Consider the following 20,205-nt stretch of genomic DNA (forward strand, 5'->3'; position numbering starts at 1 on the left):
ATAAGATTAAAAGAAGCCTCAGATTGATTTTGGTTAATTTAAGACATGTTAAAAACATTACTTGCCAAAACTTCAAAACGTCTTTATTCATCCATTTTCCTTAATAATCTAAGGGCTTAAATATATTTAAAAAAAAACATTTGTAAAAGTGAACCTCAAACACGTCCACCAACTGTAAATAACTCATCATTTAATTTCCCATCGAATATTAAATACATAACAGGAGAACTATCGCAAATCAGACAGTGATTGAAACACTATCTTAATATTGTGAAGCATTTTTACTCACCTCACAGGTGTAGTTCCATATCCGGCCTTGCGGGGGCAGTAACGCTGCACGTCGATGACGTTGTCAGAAAAACAAGGAAGTGAGCGGCTGCAGCAGGATGGTTGTCAACTGTGGAAAGTAAATGTTCCCTGATGGTCGTTTATCTTCCACGTGTAAGGTGAGTGGATGCAAAACAAACATTTGGATGTACTGAACCGTTAGAATTTTTCCACAACCTGGACCGGGCTAAAGGGAAGGTTCGCTCGTGTAAGCCTCGATAAAGAGTTAGCTCGGTTAGCTTCAAACCAGTAACGGTCTCATGTACACAACGTGCGGCTAAGTTCGTTAAAATGTTGCTAATGCTAATTACAACATGTGCCACAATAGCCTGTAGCGTAACCATAGAAACTTACAGGGTGCTGTTTTAGACATGTCTCACATTCACGCAGGTCACAGACACACAATGAGAACAGTGGAGTGGGTACTGCGATTTCACACAAGTCAGGTTTATAGACGTCAGTGGATTGTGTGGTGTCTCTTTAGTAATTAGATCTGTTTTTAAACAGGAGTAACACACACACACAAAAGTAGTTTATGTACCAGTATGAGATTGAGAGAAGATATCATGAATTATGTGGTGAATACATAATTAATATTTCTTTAATTATCAGGGTAAAATGCATACATTTCTCTCTAACTGTCTCATGACATTGTGGTCAGTGGTAGCTGCAGAGATGTAAATATTGCATTTATTCATGTGTCCAGAAGGAAATCCAACATGACATGGAACCATCTTTTGTGTCAATCCACTTGACTTCAGTTTCAATATTTTGTATCAGGATTGCAGCTATGATGTTAAGCTAGAAACATGTAACAGGAGCGAAAAAATTAAATCTGTACATAAAGTTCTTCATTGGGATCATAACGCATGCATTTACATTAAGTTTCTCATTTTTACCAGCCAATGAGCTCCACTGCGGAAATGAATGCAGCAGAGAAGGAGTGTTCAGACACGCAGGGGGCAGCAGCTGCAGCAGCTGCAGAACCAGGCGTTTCTGGACACCAGCAGACTTCGACAAAGCCGGCTTGGTCTTTGCTAGAGGAAGCTTCCCAAAAGAAAACAGAAGGAAATGCCTTCTACAGGGAGAAGAACATTCGTTCGGCCATTGGCCGTTATCACCGCGCACTCCTGATCCTCCGAGGCCTCGACTCTGACGTGATGGCACGAGTGAAGGATTTTGGCCCCAAGACACCTGCTCTCACACCAGAACAGGATACCTTACTGAGAAACACACAAGTGGACTGCTACAACAACTTAGCTGGTAGATACAACTTCAGAACTTGCAAAGTGGAAAGAGCACTTGAATATCCAACTCAAGTAGAAATACTGCTATTTGACATAATCAATCTCATATTCTGTCTGTAGTAGCTTCTCACCAGGAAGACGTTTCCTGTAGTTACTAGTTTTGTAAGGAGTCTTTCGTATCATGTCTATATACAGTAGTATATAGTCTTATATTTGATATACTTGCATCTATCTTTTTCAGCCTGTTTGCTGCAGAGAGAGAGTGTTGACTTTGCCCGTGTGCAGGAGTACAGCCTGCGCGTGCTGCAGTGGCGACCAGGCAATGTCAAAGCACTGTATAGGGCAGGAGTAGCCACTCTGGAGATGGGAGATGCAGTGATGGCCAAACAGTATCTCATCCAGGCTGGCAGAGAACAACCTAATGGTAAGAAAAGAGCCAGCACATCGGAATCCTCCACAGTAGGCGGGTGTCTTAAAATTAAAAATTATTGACATTTTTTCATCAATTTTGCCTTTTGGCAACACAGTGATATTATTTAAGTGTTATGCCATATCTTTGCCATGATATTTGGACAAGCAATTCTTTACAAAAGATGTACAGTATTTGAGCCTTTTTTTGTATGTTGAATACTTTAGTAACCAGTTACTTTTAAGATGAGAAATTTACAAATTTTACTTGGAGAGTGTAAATTAAACAAATTAAATAATTGGATTACTTGCACCTCTAATCATTCGAGTGGAGAGAGGAGACAGGTGGTGGAGAAGTCAAATCCGGCAATGATGTTGGGTCTGGGCTCACCCTTTAAGGGCTGGGACATTTGTAATCGGCACCGAAGCATTTATCTCAACAAAAAACCTACAATAGATATCTTCTTTATTACCTGTATGTTTTAAGGTTGTAGAGGAGGAGTACAGATATAAGTCCTTGAACTGTGGAGCCCTGCATTAAAGAAGTAGTTGGGAGAATATGCTTTTCTTTCTGGCCAAGGGTGAGCTGAGAACATAAATACCATTCTCTTAAGTATGTGTGGCACAGTATAAAGAGTGGAAATGGGGGAAACAACCAGGTCGACCCTGTCAAAAGTAACAAATGCCTCTTTTACACCAAATCAAATTAAATGTTCGATGTCACAAAGGCCCCATAAACTGAGGAGCTCCCTCGCCTTGCCAAATAAATGTATTCTGCCAGATGTCACGTTTCCATCATTGCTGATAGGAGCCAGAGCCGATTAAAACGTGTCTACTGCACAGTCATTTGACCCAGGAGTTAATCCGTTACCAATGCAGACAAAAGCCAGATGTTGGGGGGGGGGGGGTTCTATCAGTGGAAAAGGGGCTAAAGTCAGCCTATCAGTATTTCACCCATTAAACAATTGAGTTAAAACTTGAATTGTCTGTTTAACGATCTTGTGGATGGAATATTTGAGGCTCTGCTAAGTCAGAGCTGAAAATGAACAAATTGAATGCAAACTGTAATAAATTCACTGCACTAATTCATCGCTGTCAGTTCATTAAGTCTGTCCTTGATTTTCATTCAAGGACATTTTGCTCTACAAAGTAATTGCTTTGTAAATCAAATCCATTCATCTAATTGTTCATTTAACACCTGTCGCACAATCCTGCTGATCCTCTCTCTAAACCTTCTCCCAAATATTCTTTCTGTCTCAGATGCTAATGTGAGGAAGCAGCTGCACAGGGCTGAGGAGAAACTAAATCGGGAGCTACAAAAAGAGAAGGCCATGTATCGAGGCATGTTTCCCTCTGGTCTGAAGAGCAGCTCCGAAGAAGGGGTTAACCAAACCAACGGAGCTGGGGACGGAGTGTAGTCTGCCAGACAACCTGTGACAAACAACTCCTCAACCTTAGAAAGACGGCTGGTCACAAATCAACTGGAGAATGATCACATGTCCTAAAACACTAGTTCTACTGAATGTCCTAGATATTTGAGGTGAGCTCAGTAACACAGCGATGTTCTACAGAATCCTGGTCTGTATGAAAGTAAAGATGTCACTGCTGAAAATAGAAAGGACAGGAATGTTAGTTTCCTAGCAACATGGAAACAGACCTTTTTTCCCCAAACAAGCGAGAGTTTGGATATTTCATAGAAATGTGAAACTCTTCATGTCCTACGCAGTGTTCTGATAGTGAGTCATGATCGCAATTGTCTGGTCAGTTGTGTGAATGTTAATTTTCCAAGTTTTCAAGTAAAATATTTTTTTATAAATTATGTCCAAGCTTTGTTGTCTTCTTTTCCCCAACATATTATGTAGGTGGATTTCAGGGACAGCACAGTTTTGAATCTTTTTATTAATCATAAGCCATAAGAAGCCACATTTTGTCTCAAATAACTCAAGTATTTTGAATCATTCAATATTTATTTGAAAATCCTGAGCACAATATCAAGTTAAAGAGTATTTGCTTGGTTTTGGTCTTTGTCTGGCCAATATGATTGTACTTCAGAGGGAATTGTAACCATAGACAAAGAGGAATATCACGTTCTCACAATAGCTGTGAAAAATGAACAAGTCACAGAGCAGCATGCAGAGGGGGAGTGTACACATTCATACTCATGGTTATAGGGGGATTTAAGCATATGTACTGGAGCTGATAGTATGAGTTCATATTAAATATTCTTTTCATGAGGCTACTATTAAAGCACAAACAAATCCAAGAATATTGTTACTGTGAAAATGTCAAATCCTTTCAGCCATCATACACAGGATAGAGAGGTTTGTAGTTCTTTGCATCACCTTCAAAGAATTCTTCACATATACAGAAAGTTTTCATCACTGACATTTCTTTGTTGGCCATGGGACCAAATCCATTTAGTAGCCATTTTGGTGGCTATTAAAATGGCTTTGTCAATAAAAATGTACAAAAACTTCACTGGAATCAATGCTGTGAACCAAGAACAATATCAGCACGTAATACAGACTCTTATGTGCCTGAGAGTGACTTCCATCATGGTGGTGAATGAAAGGACTGGCATATATTTTAATTACAGAACCACTTCATCTGTATATTTAATAACAAACATTGAAGTTTGAAGACTAAACATGATGGCGCTTCCTTTTACATGGAATGCAATGGCAGCCATCACTGGTGGTTTGAGCACAACACATGGAAGAATCCACTACTGTCATAATTATTTATCGTACAAATGTCATTTCTTGGATGGCTTCCGTTTGAGACTCAGGGACCTCATGGAGCCAAACACTCTCCTCCCCAAGTCCCTCAGTGACCGAGAGCGCTGGAGGGGCATGCTTGGAGGAGGGGATGGGGAAAAGGAAGGGGAGGAGAGAGGGGAGATCGAGTGGCAGCTGCCTTCTAGGCTCTGAGAGCGAGAGAGGTTAAAGAGGCTGGCAGTGGACGACAGGCGTTTGTCGGCCTCCTTTTCTCTCAGCAGTCGGATCCCTTCGTCTCTGTTGCCCATGCCCCCTTGTCCCACGTCTAACGAGGACACCCAGTGTGGACGCTTCACAGGCTCCTCACCGTGATGACGAGGCACCAGCAAACCTTGGGACTCACTCCTGAACAAAGCCCTTCTGGAAAGCCTGATGCTTGAACTGCATCTCTCCCCGTCTTCTTTCCCCCTCTTCTTTGAGAACATGGGTGAGTTGTCTACTTTTGGCCTCTTGTCGTTCCTGCCGGATGAGGCCTTTGCCTTTCGGTTCTCCCTTCTCCAGCTCCCAATGCTGTTTCTCCTCCATCCGTAGCCATACTCAGCTCTGTCCATCTCCTCCCTCTCTTTGTCTGACTCTTTGCCCCAGAGGCGTCCTTCAAAACCCCTCCAGAGTTTGTTGGATGTCTTCCTTGGTGTCTGAGCAGCTGTTTGCTCCTTTTCCTCCTCCTCACCCCAAACAGAGCTGTAGTCCTCTCTCTTGGCATAGCTGCTTACTGTGGCTGCCCTGATCAACTTATGAGAGGAATGCTTTCCTCTGTAAAGCCCATCTCCCTCTGCTCTCTTCCACCCACCACTGCCTGCACTTCCTCCACCACTATGCCGAAGTGATCCACTTCGTGTTTGATTGCTGCTGTGCTCTGAAGGAGAAGTCCTCGTATTGGTGTGGGGCAGGGAGCACTGGAAGGGTGCGTCCCGACGGAAAACAGAGAGTGGGGTGGCACCCAAGGGGGAGGGCTGGAGAGGCCGGGGAGGGGAGCGACCCCTGGTAGTGGAGCGGGACGCAGGGGAGGAGGCTGTGGAAGAGGGAAGGTCGGATGGGGAAGGGATCTGCTGGTAGTGGCAGTGTGAGGAGTAGTGGGGAGAGGGAATGTAATTGGACTGGTAAGGGTGTATGGGGCTGCTGGAGTGTGAGAGAGGAGGGGTGAGACTTGACTGAGACTGAGGTGAATGGGTGACACTGAGGGAGAGCTGTATCGGTCTCTGGGGATTCAGGTTGTTCAGTCTAGCATAGTCATGCGACTGATCTGCCTGGGACGTCAGGTGAGATTTACTGTGACCCCTCACGTCTCCGGCAGTATCTGTTTGGAAGCATTCAATATCAAGCTCCACACCTTGTTCCATCAGTCCAACCACCACAGCCCGGGACAGGCCAGAGAGGCGGGAGATCTCTTCCACCATGGCGGAGTCTTCGCTTAACTTGGGACTGGAGCTGGACTCTTGGATCAAGCTGCTACGCTGAGACCCAGGAGCTGATGCAGCATTTGTACCAAACATTGATGATCCAGCCTCGGGTGGAGCACCAGTGCTCCAGTCTAATGAGCGACAGAAGGATGATGATGATCCATATCCCGGACTGGGTCCAGACGCTGAAGTGACCTCCAGGGAACTGCGGTGACTCAGGCTACTGGGACAAGTTGAAATGCGAGGGCGAGCTCTTAGTGCTGGGGTGGGTGTAACAGAGGAGAGCGATGAAGTGGAGGCAGTGGGAGCTGTAGTAACGTCAGCTCTCAAAGCTCCACAACTGCCATTTTTGGAATTGTCCACGGGTCCCCGACCAGAATTTAAACCAGTGGCCAGGTTCAAGTTAAGGTTGAGATGCAGATTTATGTTCAAGTCCTCTCCAGTTGCTGAAGGAAGGTTACCCAGGTTAATTGAGTTCCTGGTGGCCTTTTTCCCAGCAGAGCTGAGGCTCACTCTGGCTGAGTTGCCCAGCAGTGACTTACACGGAGTGATGCTGCCTCCTGGGTTTGTTGATGTTGTACTGCGGCTCTCAAAAGCAGAGAGGGACACTGTTGAACCATGGATCTTACCAGGAGTGCAAAGGCCTCTGTGTATGACCTGACCAGCGGTGGCAGCTGAGGTGAGGTCAGAGGTGGAGGAGGTGACCCGACCGTGGTACTGATGAGCCAGGCGAGAGATGTACTGCTCCAGCTGGGTGACGGAGGCCAGGGCGGCGGTCTGCTGAGGCAGAGTTGGGTCAGTGTTGGACTCCAGTGGTTCATCAAGTTGGGTCATCTCCGGATTCAGAGAGGCGGATTGCTCCTGGCTCTGGGAGGTGAAGAGGGGGCTCTGGAGGGCGACGGCATGCAGGGGGCTGGGGTAGGGGTAAACCTCTTTGTTCCGACGGGACACCAGGTCAATGCAGTAACGAGGGTCCAGCTGGGGCTTCAGCTGAAGGGAGGAGGCTGAAGAAGAGGAAACAGGGTCAAGAAGTGGGAGGAGGGAAACAATCAAGGAATAGCTGAGTCCTGAGCAGAGGTCAGACAGAAAGCTCAGACCAGTCGATTCAAGATCACTTGGTCCTGTAAGAGACAAGAGAAGGACATTTCACATATTATTTTAATTTTAGATTATCCCTCCCTTAATAAATAATAAACTTATTTGTTCTCCTCCTGTCTGCATGTGTTTTCTGCAGGGTTTCTGGTTTTCTCCCACAGTCTAAAGCAGATTGGGGTTGGGTTGATTGGAGATTATGAATTGACCATAGGTACGAATGTGAAAGTGGATGGTTGTAACTTGTTTGTATGCTTGTCAGCCCAACACCCCACAACGTTACAGAATAAGAGGTGCAGATAATGGATGGATGGGATTCCCTAAATACATATCCAGCTAATCCTATCCATAAGACTTCCACTGCTTTGAAGTGTCTTCACTTGTTCTTTATGAACCAGCTTCAGCCATGTACCTAAAAATTATATTTATTTAAAAGAATTTAAAAGACAAAGCTCACCTGAGACTGGGGTCGTTCCTGAGGGTTCTCCATCTCCCTGGCTTTTTGGCAGTGCAGGCTGCTCCTGCTTCTGCGCGGCACGCTCTGACCACAGGATGTCAGCGTTGTCTGTGGATGGAGGAACCTGCACCCACAGTGTCAGAGGTCTGGTCGGTGGCACTGGTGGTGCTTGTCCTCCCGCAGCGGCATCACTGGACACAGAGTAGCAAGAGTCTGACAGAGAGCTCCCGCTCACTGAATAGAAACCTTGATGAAAGATAGGAAAATGTATTGAGAACATCCAATAATTTCACATGTAGAGATTAATGATGAGCTGACCACTTTGGTTCTTTATTTGCCTTATCGTTAATTCTCTTATATTCTCTTGTATTATTAAAGAAGCTCTAAATTAGGAGTTGTACTCAGTCCTTGGCAGATTGCTATTTTTTCATGTGGGCTGTTCACATAGGCCTCTGTTGTCAAGGTAACTAAGTTTTACACTATCTGTCTGCCTGGTGGGTCTTTACTGGGAGGAATGTTGTCAGTACAGACAGTGTTTAGTTTGGACGTGTATAAAAAGAAATGGGGGACTTAGTGAGGCCAGTATAACCTTGCCAAATAATGACATCATCCACACACATTAAAACTGTACTAACATCAATTCCAAGAGAAAGACACCAAAGTGCAGGATCCACTGTTTGACTAACAAGTATAACATGTTGGTGGATGCAAAAATATCTGACTTTAAAATTTTGCAAGAATAACACATTTTCACCTATGAAAAAAATTCAAAAGTAAAAAATTCAGAAATATTGGATTTCAGGATTTTAGGTAACATTTTAGGTAGACCCGAAAAGAAAGCCGCGATAATACAGTTAAAAAGATGGATCGCAGGAGTGCACAGGAGAGAGGGAAATGTTTGTGTTGGGTGTTGAGCCATATGGACCCAAGTTACAATGAGACTGGATAAGAGTTTGTCAACACAGGCTGAAAAGTTGACAGCGAAAAAGAAGCTGAATGAGTCAGTGCCAAGTCACAAAGAGTGCAAGTAAACAAAAGTAAAAAGAGAGTTGTTAATGTTTAATCGGACTTCTCTGACACAGGCTGCGTGTGTGTCTCAGCAGAAGGTTTCAAGCTGTTGGTTATCATACAGCTCAGGGTTGTTATCACACCCTTTCCAACAGTTTTTGGCCCCTGAACAAACATGTTTTACCTGAACTAGGTCTGGAGTCACTGTCCAGGTGGACCACACCACTGGGGTCTGGTGTCGGGGGAGAGAGCAGGTCAGAGGGAGCGTCCCAGGACAGAGTGGACCAGCGTGAATAACTTCCCCTTGCAGATGAGGAGTGGACTATCCCATCTGCTGAATTACTGCCACAGTCTTCTGCGCTGCTCTGACCGGGCAATGCCGTTATGTCAGAAGGAGAAGGAGCCTGGAAAAAGAATGTGATACATCATGACTGGGCAGCACTGACGATTTTTTATATTCCAGTATCTTTTTTCCAAAATATTCAAATTTTGTGACATGACTTCATGTAAATACAACATTTATTTGAAAAAGAGGAAAAACAATCAAATTAGGTCCAATACCATTTAAGATATTAGCGGCATCAAAAATATTACAGTAGCAACTGTAATATAGTTTGAAATTTGGTCACATTTAGTGCAGTAGGTTTATCGACAGGTATAACACACTGACACACATTACAGGGCTTCTTGGCAAAAATGAGATTTCATCACTGTGGAAGATTTCACTTTACGAGCATATAAATGATCTCATAATGAAAGTGGCTGCACAGTACTTTCCATCTCTTAATTTATCTCATAGAAATCAGGTTGACACACGTTAGAACTCGACTGATTTATCAGTTGGCCGATGAAATCAGTTGATTTAAGTGTTAAACAGTGTTTGTTTGACTTATTTGGGCAAAAAACGAAGCAGATAATAGGTGGATTTGTTTGCATTTTAAATTTGTACGTTATTTTACCTTTTTTACTACTTTCCAATTCTATACATTTGGTTGTATTTGTGTTTCCTTTAATTTATAGTTATTTCCAGTAAAGTTTGTGGTTAAACGGTAAAACATCACTCCTCAATTATGTTTCTTTGTCATGATGTTTGCCAAACAATCACTGACAATTGAATTTTTTTTATATATACCAGCTGATATATCTTTATCTGTCATTTATTACTATGCAATACTGGTATCAGCACCAGGGCAGTCACTATTGTAGGTTATGTTCTGAATAGCTCAATTTTGACAATATGTTAAAAATCAGAATTATGTGATAAATTGGTGCAAAATCACATAAAAAAACATCTAAATGTTGAACGGGGAGACCACCATGCTTGTATAACCACATGTTATCTAACTGCTGAAATCCCATAATAACAATCACATGATAACAATCAAACCATCTTCAGAAGTGAAAGTAGACTGAAATCTCCCAAAATATCAATATAATATTTTCTAAGTATAAACTAATGAGTATTAAATAGAAGATGTTGAGAAAATGAAAACATTTAATGTACGTATAGTTACTTTTCACCACAGACAATAAGACCACAGCTTCTTGAAAAGACACAATTAGACCCGGGTGAAAGGACATGGAGCGTGGTGTGCTCCATGGCATCGTTTACCAGACCCACACCGGTGACGTCCCACCACGCTTACCGGAACCGTCAGGAATGAGGCCCCACACACAATAGCAACAATCACTTCCCCAGGTTACCAATGTGCCTAAATTTCCCAGATTAACAAAGGCTTGTTAGAGTAACCCCTCTCCCCACCTCCTACTACAGTCATCCTCTAAATCCCCTGACCCACCCCGGCAGGACAGCAAGAGCCCCTGCATTAGACTGATGGGGTCCGGACAACAGAGACACTGTGAGTGGCACTGATCAATCCTCTTGTTACTGCGGAAACAAAACAGGTAGTGAGTCACGGCTGGGGGAGAGGAGGGGGGGATTCAGGGGATAATGGGAGAGAGACAGATGACGTAACAAAGAGCAGCCGGGGCGGCAGAAGGGAAGGGGGAAGGAAGAGAAGTGGGAGGAAGAGAGGTGGGAGGAAGAGTTGTAGACTTTGGCTTGTCTCAGGCTTATCTGAACTCTGGAAGATTAGGAGCCTTCCCCTCACTCCTGTCCCCTCTTTTCCTTTTTAATTTGTGTTTCACTGTGATGAAGCCTCAGTGGGTGACCAACAACGAGCGCGAGGGACGAAAACAGAGACTGAGAAGTAAGAGTGAGTCACTGACTGAGAGAGGGCGGTAAGGGCCGGGAGGGAGGGAGGGACATTTGGGTGAGCGGTTGCCGGGTGAGAGAGAAGGGCATCTTGAAGGACCCCCACCTCCCCCACACTCCCCTTGACAAATAATCCCCCTCCCACCACTTCTGTAATATCCTTCGAGCCAGCCGCCCCCCTGCTCACCATAGCTACAGCTGCTCGCTCTCAAACTCTCGCTCGCTTCTCCTCCCACACAGAACCACCGCAGCACAACAGGCCCGGCAGAAATATTGAACTCATCCTCAGCCTGAAGTCGTACCAATCCCGTCTTGTTTTGACTCTCGCTCACATCTATTTCTATCGTCTGTTCCGCTTCGCTATGAATCCAACTTGTAGCTTCCTCTTCCTACTGCCACACAAGTCTGCTTATTTGTCATTCTGCACTTGTGTAGGCCTCACCTTTAGTGTCCCCCATCATTCCTTCAATTATGTTGATTTAAAGATGTGAACTAACCATTTCAAAAGTCTCTTGAGTGCAAACACCTGGAAGAAATATAATGAAATCTGTAACAGTATAGTGCACATTAGAGGGCAAAATGTTACAGAGACCAGTGAAAAGAAACTAGTAACTATAAGTCGTGGAGAAAAAGTCACAATACGTCCATCTGAAATGTGGAGAAGAAGCATAAAGCAAAAGAAAACACTAACTAAACTAAAATACCCTTCATCCCTTTTTCTCCGTCTCCATTTTATCTGTAAACAGCATTAATGCACACAGCACATTAGGGGGTATACTGTTACACACACAGACCCGTGCATAACCAAATCATAGGTGGGTGACAGACCGGAAGGTGGGGGTCTGTAATATGATATCCCTTCATGTGAGGGGGAAGCACAGCCTCTCCTTAACAATATGTATGGGTCGATTGGATAATAATGAAAGAGTGAGCACAACACAGCACCTCCGATTAGGGTCGTTGTGTCACTACAGTGAGACAGAGTAGCAGCGGTTGCCATGTTGAGGCAGAATAATTTGGTCAGACAGCGTAGGATGGAGCGAGTGTTTGGTGAGAAGCACTTGCTCGTTCTACACAGCACGGTTTTCTATTGTTTCATGCATTATTAATGTGCCATTGAAATTTGAAGACATCAGCCCACTTTGGTGCATCTCAAGCTCCATCACCAAGTGGAGTGATGCTCTCCACCTTTGCCCAAACATTCAGGTGGATCTTCCAAAGTGTCAATGTTGCAGAATGCTTTTTTTTCTTTTCTTTCTTTCTTCGGTGAGATCAGAAGGATCCTGAGGCTAACAAAAAGAAAAAACACAGACAAAAGCTTTGTCACTCCACAAGTCAAGGTAATGACTCCCCGTGTAAGATGATGCTTTCCAAGACCAGACCTAATTTGAAGACTGGCTGCCTCAGTAGGCACAAACACACACTACTACACTTTTAAGAACACAAAGGAAATGAATTGTCATCACTTTGAGGAACTAATAAGATCATGAATTTTCTATCCATCAAACACCTGACTAATGTTGCAGCTCTATTATACGTGAATTATAAGAAGCTCTTCTAACTCCAAATGTACCATTTGCGTCAATTTGAGTGTGAATGATTGTCTCTCTCTGCATTTTGTGATCGGCTGGTGAACTGTCCATCGTGTACTCTGCCTTTCACCCAATGTCAAATGGGATTCGCTCCAGCCCCCCCCCCCCCCTCTCAAAGGATAAGCAGTATAGAAAATGGACAGATAAGAAGCTCTTCTACTTCTGTCCCTCCTGTCCTCTGTGAGCTTTATTCAGTGAAGGGAATTTTTAAACACCGAGTTGCAATTCACCGACTTTGCCTTGACACACACTCTGAGGCAAGAATAGTTGCTGATAAACATGTTGCACACCAAGAATTCAACTCCTATTTGACTTTATACAATATATTCAAAATATATCATTTGGAAAATCCGACATCGCTCAGACTCCATCGAGAAAACTTAAAAGATAGGATGTGTAGGTTGTTTCTGGAACAGGTTATACCTATTATCTTCTTCACGTGCCATGCAATAGGACCGTGACAAACACCGACCAATCATTCGGTACAAATGGATTGATTGGTCTGTGTACCTGTCTGTCACTAGCCCACATGCGTACCTGTGCGCCCCCGGCCCATGAGTCTAAAAGAGCTGTGGAGCCGTACACCACTGAAGCAAAGACGATAGCCAGAAGTCAGCGAGTGAGTCGGCTTCTCCCAGTTGTCAGGCAGTGCACGTCCATGTGTTTTTGGGGCGTAGCTTTGACGAGAGAGCAGATGGGGGTAGGATGTTTCGTTTGCATAATTTCAAAGTGTAGTCTCACCAGCTTCTCCCTCGTTACCAACCCCAGCTTGAAGTAGTTATGATATATTATATGCAAATGAAATGTGTTCTCTTCAAACAATGGTACAGACAACCTGAAACCTGCATTCCTCACAAACGCTGGAAGTCATCACAGGGTTGAAACCATGAACGAGTCATTATAAATTGGATTTTTCCATCACAGAGGACGCCACACAGCCATAATCCCAACCTGCCAAATATGGATCAGCACAGTGATGACTCCTGCTCTCTCCCTCCCTCCCTCCCTCTGCTAAAAGTTGAGTCACATTTCAAGAGTTTAATACCAAAACAATCGGGTGTTAAAGTCAAATGCATAATGTTATGAGTCACCTAATTCGCAATTAGGTGGTGAAATGAATGTGTGTGGATGAAACCTTTAGCTTTCCACCTTTATGGTCGTAAATAAAAGCAACACATTTTCAACTCACATGTTCTCTCTCGAACATGGTCACTCTTGCAACAACAATTTGTGTATTTATTTATCTATTGTGTATTTGTGTTTGTCGTGTGGTTGTGTTGGCGGAGGCCGGCGCGGGGCAAAGGGCAGACTGCCAGCCTCGCTCGGCCACACCGGCAGCTCCCTTCAGAGGTGAGAATGAGCAATGCTGCTCGGCCTCTCAGCAGGATCTCTCAGCACTACGGGGGAAAACTACAGTGGGTGGGCGGTGAGGAAGGCAGCACGTTATGAGCCGCACTTCCATGCAGATGCCCCCGCTCTGATGGGAACGCAACTTCTGGCCCTGCACCTGTGAACATAGATTTGACTATTTCAAGTTGTTCTCTCTACGTTCTTCACCAAGAACGTCCTCAGCTGCAGTATTGGCTAAAACAGGGCATGCATTAATGTGCTGCAGGCTGCTGACTCATACCACTCATTGGTAACGAGCAAACACGGTCACCGTGTAATAACACTCTGCGCACAGTGACCGTGATAAAGTAACTGTTGCTTCATGTGGATGACAATTAGATGCCCGTTGATGGAGCCAAGCGTTTATTGCAACACACAGAAAACTCCCAGCTCTAGCAGATCACAAACACAACGTGCCAATCAGGAAATGATCCGGAGATAATCCAAGAGAGACCGATTCATTACAAACAACACGCACGTCACTACAGTGCTCAGCACTGTGTGCAATGCAGGGAGACAAACTGCTCAGTCCACAGGAAAAACGTGTTTCTGAACCCGCTGCACATCACTGCGTCCTCGATCGATTGTCTTTGCCTCGTCCAACAGCCCATAACTTAAATCTGTTCATTGTAAAGAAAAGCAATAAAACCTCACATTATAGCGGTGCCAAGAAGTCTCTTCAATGTTTCTATTAAATCCTATTTGTATTGCTTCAAAGCAAAACAAACATCATCTCAAGGCACTCTTTCATGGTAAGGACGAAACCCTTCAATTTTATAGAGAAACCCAACAGTTCCCACAACAAGAAACAAACATTGCTGTTGAATCTGGAAAGGAAAAAACTGGATGATTCATCCATGCCGTGAGAAACTCAGAACAACCCGAAGCTGCATGCCACTGGTGTGTATCATCTGGGAGCGACCGACCCACAGACAGAGTCTTGGTGCATCACCTCGAATTTTGACTTTACAGGAAAAAAAACAAGTTAATTCCTGCACAGATATGACGTCACACGACCACGCCAGACCGTTTCCGGTGATTTCACCATTTTTTACTTCAGTTGACATTTGTTTGTCTGTAAACAGGATTATGCTTTTAACTACTGGACGTACTTCCACAAAACTTGATGGAATGATGTGGTGGGGGTCCGGGAAGAATCCACCATGTTTTGGATCTGGACCAGGGCGCAAGAATCTTCTGGAGACAGGACGTTTGGACATTTTCACCAATTCCCAGAGAATAATTGATGGACAGAATCTTACTTAGGGGGCTGATATTTATGAGTGTGTGAAATTTGGTGCAGATCCAAATGGGACCGATCTGGATCTAGTGAATTTAAATGTTTCATTGGGGGACTGTTGGTTCTTGGCAGAGGCATGTGCCCTACTGAGCGCCATTCTAGTTTCTCTATTCAGTCCTATACTGTCTTTTCTAAGTTTGCATCTTGTTGACTTTACAGGATCAACTTTAGTTCACGTTCCGTAATAATGGAGAGGAGCGACTGCAGGCTCTGTCTCCAGGCCTCGGGATGGGACCTGCTCACATCCTGTCCTCCTGTATTACCACCCACATTCCTCACATTCTCGTCACAAAGAGACCTGCATATCCATTTCAGGACAAGGCTGGGAAATGGGTTTCTTTTTACTGGTGAGCCTGGGATCAAACAACTAAAGCTAAAGGTCACCCTCACACTCGAGCATCCAGGATTTCACAGAAAGAGATCAAAACTGCACTTTTAGCTCGGGCGATGAGAGCCCGGCTTCACATTTTGAATTCAAACCGGGTGCCAAAGTGACCTTTCCAGCTGATGAGCAGCTTACTGGCCAGAGCCAAACAATGCAGCGGTGTCTGGTGGTTGAATTAGAATCGACACTTGATCACAACGCAGGCTGTGTCCCATCCCATCCTCCTGTGTAACCTTGAGGCAGGGCGCCGTGCCAGGCAGCCTGGAGCTGGTCCTGGTTCCCTGACCTCAATGACATTTGCTCCATGTGACGGTCACACGCTGCCGCTGTGTAATGGGCTGCATGCTCGGATGGTCCTTGGCACCATCTCAACCAATTGGGTATTCAGCTCTGGGCACAGCCATGCGCCAACAAGCAGCGATAAAATCTGTCTACCGAGCCGCAGAGGGACCGGCTTGTTGGCACATCACCGGCACCCTGGCTTCCATATTTAACAAGCTCGTTATGTAGCCTGGAGAACCGGGCTACGAGCTGACAGACGCACGGACTGACTGACCTGTTGCCGGCGGGATGTGGCAGAGCCGTGCTCGGCGTCCGAGGCGGCGCACTCCGGGGTTCCCTCCTCTACCTCCGGCCGCTGCTCCTCGTCGTTGGCGGCAGCATCGGCGGGGGCTCGGTCCTCCAGAGCGACTTCCACCATCTCCAGGTGTTTGCACCTGAGCAGCTCTAGCTCCAGCACCCCGGCAAGCGTCGCTTTCAGGCGCTCGCCAATGCGGACGCGCTCGGTGCCCGACCAGAGCGAGTTCACGCAGCTGCGGCGGCCGGCCATCCTCGTCGAGGTGCCGGCAGGCGTAGCGGGGGCGCACCGCTGACCACCGTCCGTGGAATGGAATGGAGGAAAGGGGTGAACGGGCTAGGGTCCGACCTCAGGTGGAGCAGCACAGGTGCGGAGCAGCAACATGGTGGTCACACAAATTAACGACATTAGTGAAAACACAGCCCCGACCGTCTGTAACGTGCCATGCAGCCACGGCTTCACGCAGCCCCGCAGACTGGAACAAGCCTGGAACCGATGAATCCAGCGGGAAGGACCATGAACGAACCGCGGCTCACATCAACCCTGGTCCCCCGGGCTTCTGATGACATAGTCCCGCTAGTGTCACTTCCCAGCTCCGGTGGAGGCTCCACGTTGCCGGGCTCAGTGCGCTGCGTCTCCCGGTGCGAGACGATACCACGGAGCGACTGATGGAGGCGATCACGTTACATGCGGGAGCAGGCGGCGGGGGGAGGAGCCTCTGCTGCGGTGCTGTACGCTGATTGGTCGCCGAAGTTTTTCGAATGGAGGCTCGGGAAGAAAAATCCCTGAAGATCAGTTCAGAGAGAAACTCTATTCACTCTATAACTAATCTCCCTGTGTATCGATCTACTATCGGTCTGGCATTATATGAGCTTTCACACAATTCTGTGGAGATACAATGCTGAGATTATCTCTTATAATTATCTCTTATTTCATTCTAATTGTTAAGATATTACACATGTACATACATGTTTTGCTATGGACTATGTGTAGTGTTTTGATATTTGTTTCTATTAAGACGTCTATCTTATATTTCAATTGTTGATTATGTTGTGCAGTTAATATAGATTATTAATTAAGTTTTAAGTTTTTTTCAGCTTTTTGTTTTTGGTGATCCCGTGTCTATGATCACTGTTAAAAGCACTGAAATAAAATGTATTCTTATTATTATCATATTTTTCGTCTTCTTTTTTTTACACAGTTTCCTTTTGAAAAGACTTGATGCATACGCTTACGAAGTGCTTCACAAATTAAATTTATTGTTAAGTATTATAATATGACAATAAAGTAATAATAAGAGTGCCTCGGCCCACCCACACAGGCGTTTATCTGCAGGTTAGACCCCATGTGACTAGATGGAGCTGGAGGTGTCCTGGGAGTTATGTCATCCCACCAAACTCTGCACTAATGAGAATAACAACAGGCTTAACCCCGCCCTAAAATGATTCTTACAACACAATCAACTGGCTGAGGGAGACGTCAATCAAACTATAATTAAAAGAGGTTTAATTAATGAACATAAGTTCAAACCTGTGAGGTTGGAATGTAATTTCACATTTGACATGTCAATTATTCAAACTACTATACAACCAAATATCAAAGAACAAACGTTTTCCATTTTTATTCAAGACTTCGGTTTTAAATGATTTTTAATTTAATACATCATTATGCTTTTATATTTATACTTTCAAGATTCAAGATTCAAGACTGTATTATTCATGTGCACAACAATTACATACAGCAGTCGCTGGCAGTGAAGTTCTTGGCTCAGAGGCTCCCTCTAACCATGCTCGAAAATATTTAGAAAGAGAACCACACAAGCCAAAAAATTCATATAGAATATAGAAACTAAAACAAATATTTAAAATCAAATAAAACTAAAGTAATCAAATACTGTTAGAGGTGGTGCAAATTCATGTATCAATGTTATAAATCAATGTTACATAAAATATAACATTGACAGTGCTCCTGGTTTATGTGATAATAAATACAGTGATATTGTGAATACTGAGCTTTTAACAGCCTCTAATATTTTTACACCGTGTATAGAACGTCTAAATATTTCATCCCCCAATGCCTGCATGGAAAGTGTGTCTGTTCGAACGAATTTATAAAGGGACCAGTGGAATCATAATTAGGTAGAGTTCCTACAGGATATCATATGATATATTATTTCACTTATACTGATGCAGGCCATAGTTTCCTTCATGAGGAGGCTGCACTTCTAATCAGTTAATTCAAGCCAGAACCTCTTGTCAGTCTATCATGATTTACTGCAGGGAGCCATTGTTAATGTTGTTAGTAACACTCAATCTCTGCTGTGACGTAGACCTATTAGTCACACAAATATTTTGATCATTAGAAACCTGAGATGACACTGTCTTCTGCAAGAAATCTATGTCAAACATCTTTAACTTATGTTACTTTGGTTTATATTGTGTTTGAAGTTGTGGTTGATCAAATCACCACAAAACTATACCTGACACAGTAGATATTGGGTGTGTATTATTATTTATACAGTAGGTGTGCGCTATATTAATTTGTGTGCACCAGATTTTAGGTGAAAGGAAACACACAGTGTTGGAGGAAGTAATCAACAATTACAAAAGTACAAACTGATAGATAAAAATGGCCTAAAGTAAAATCATCACATTAAATTTTCACCTCAAGAAAAGCAAGGAACGTTACCCCAGCACCACCCCCTCCATAAGTATTTGCCAAGTGGAGTCTATTCCTGAATGCAACTACTCTATCAATAACTGTGCATATTTTGTTTAATACAAGAACAACACAGTTGTCATATTAATAAATTATACTACAGATGATGCTACTGAAATCACATCCTGAGCAAAGATTTATGAATGTAAAGATATTTCTTGATATATGTCATACTGTAACTAAGTAAATATGTGCTATTTCGTTACAACCCACCAGCCCAGACACCACCATTTATCTTTCATGAGATTTTAATTATTTTAACAAATCTTTAAACATTAAGTGTTTCAAACAAGTCATTACTTTAATTTTGTAGACATCAGCTATATCGTTATATACAGTGCCTTGCATAAGTATTCACCCCCCTTGGAATTTTTCCCATTATGTACTTTTACTAACTGGAATTCAAATAGACTTAAATAAACTTTTTCCCGTTTGATCAACAAAACATGCATAGTACTTTGGAGGTGCAAAATAAATTTTATTGTGACACAAACAATAATGAGAACAAAAAAGTTGACATCTGTTGGGTGCAGAAGTATTCACCCCCCTGTGTCAATGCTTGGTAGAACCCCCTTTCACTGCAATTACAGCTGCAAGACTTTTGGGGTATGTCTCTACCAGCTTTGCACATCTGGAGATGGAAAGGTTTGTCCATTGTTCTTGGCAAAAAAGATGAAGCTCATTCAGATTGGATGGAGACCGTCTGTGAACCGCAATCTTCAAGTCTTGCCATAGATTCTCTATTGGATTGAGGTCTGGGCTTTGACTGGGCCATTTTAAGACATTAACATTCTTTAATCCAAACCATTCCATTGTAGCTCTGGCTGTATGTTTAGGGTCATTGTCCTGCTGGAAGATGAACCTCCGCCCCAGTCTCAAGTCTTTCGCAGACTGCATCAGATTTTCTTCAAGGATTTCCCTGTATTTGGCTCCATCCATCTTTCCCTCTATTCTGACCAGTTTCCCTGTACCTGCTGAAGAGAAGCATCCCCACAGCATGATGCTACCACCACCATGTTTCACTGTTGGGATGGTGTGCTCAGGGTGATGGGCAGTGTTGGGTTTTCGCCACACATAGCGTTTTGCATTGAGGCCAAAAAGTTCAATTTTGGTCTCATCTGACCAGAGCATCTTCTTCCACCTGTTTGCTGTGTCTCCCACATGGCTTCTGGCAAACTCCAAACAGGATTTTTTATGGATCCCTTTCAACAATGGCTTTCTTCTTGCCACTCTTCCATAAAGGCCAGATTTGTGGAGTAGACGACTAATAGTTGTCCTGTGGACAGATTCTCCCACCTCAGCTGTGGATCTCT

General features: G+C 44.0%; 2 protein-coding genes across 3 annotated transcripts; one reads left to right on the forward strand and one right to left on the reverse strand.

Moving 5' to 3' along the window:
* Window positions 1-309: 309 nt before the first annotated feature.
* On the forward strand, window positions 310-3,801 carry ttc9c (tetratricopeptide repeat domain 9C). Its single transcript, XM_062393483.1, has 4 exons — window positions 310-446; window positions 1,230-1,590; window positions 1,816-1,998; window positions 3,243-3,801. The coding sequence occupies exons 1-4, from the start codon at window positions 411-413 to the stop codon at window positions 3,398-3,400; spliced, it is 738 nt and encodes a 245-aa protein (XP_062249467.1). The 5' UTR covers window positions 310-410; the 3' UTR covers window positions 3,401-3,801.
* Window positions 3,802-3,863: 62 nt separating this feature from the next.
* si:ch211-168f7.5 (mucin-5AC) lies at window positions 3,864-16,834 on the reverse strand. Of its 2 annotated transcripts, none has more exons than XM_062393482.1 (4): window positions 16,154-16,834; window positions 8,901-9,120; window positions 7,709-7,954; window positions 3,864-7,163 (listed from the first exon to the last, which is right to left on the reverse strand). In XM_062393482.1, exons 1-4 carry the CDS (start codon window positions 16,424-16,426, stop codon window positions 4,738-4,740), a joined length of 3,165 nt encoding a protein of 1,054 aa, XP_062249466.1. In that variant the 5' UTR covers window positions 16,427-16,834; the 3' UTR covers window positions 3,864-4,737. The 2 variants fall into 2 exon arrangements, with proteins under 2 accessions (XP_062249466.1, XP_062249465.1); XM_062393481.1 differs by having other exon boundaries at window positions 3,864-7,280.
* Window positions 16,835-20,205: the final 3,371 nt, after the last annotated feature.

This window comes from Platichthys flesus, chromosome 8 (assembly GCF_949316205.1).
Source record: "Platichthys flesus chromosome 8, fPlaFle2.1, whole genome shotgun sequence".
Lineage (NCBI taxonomy): Eukaryota > Metazoa > Chordata > Actinopteri > Pleuronectiformes > Pleuronectidae > Platichthys > Platichthys flesus.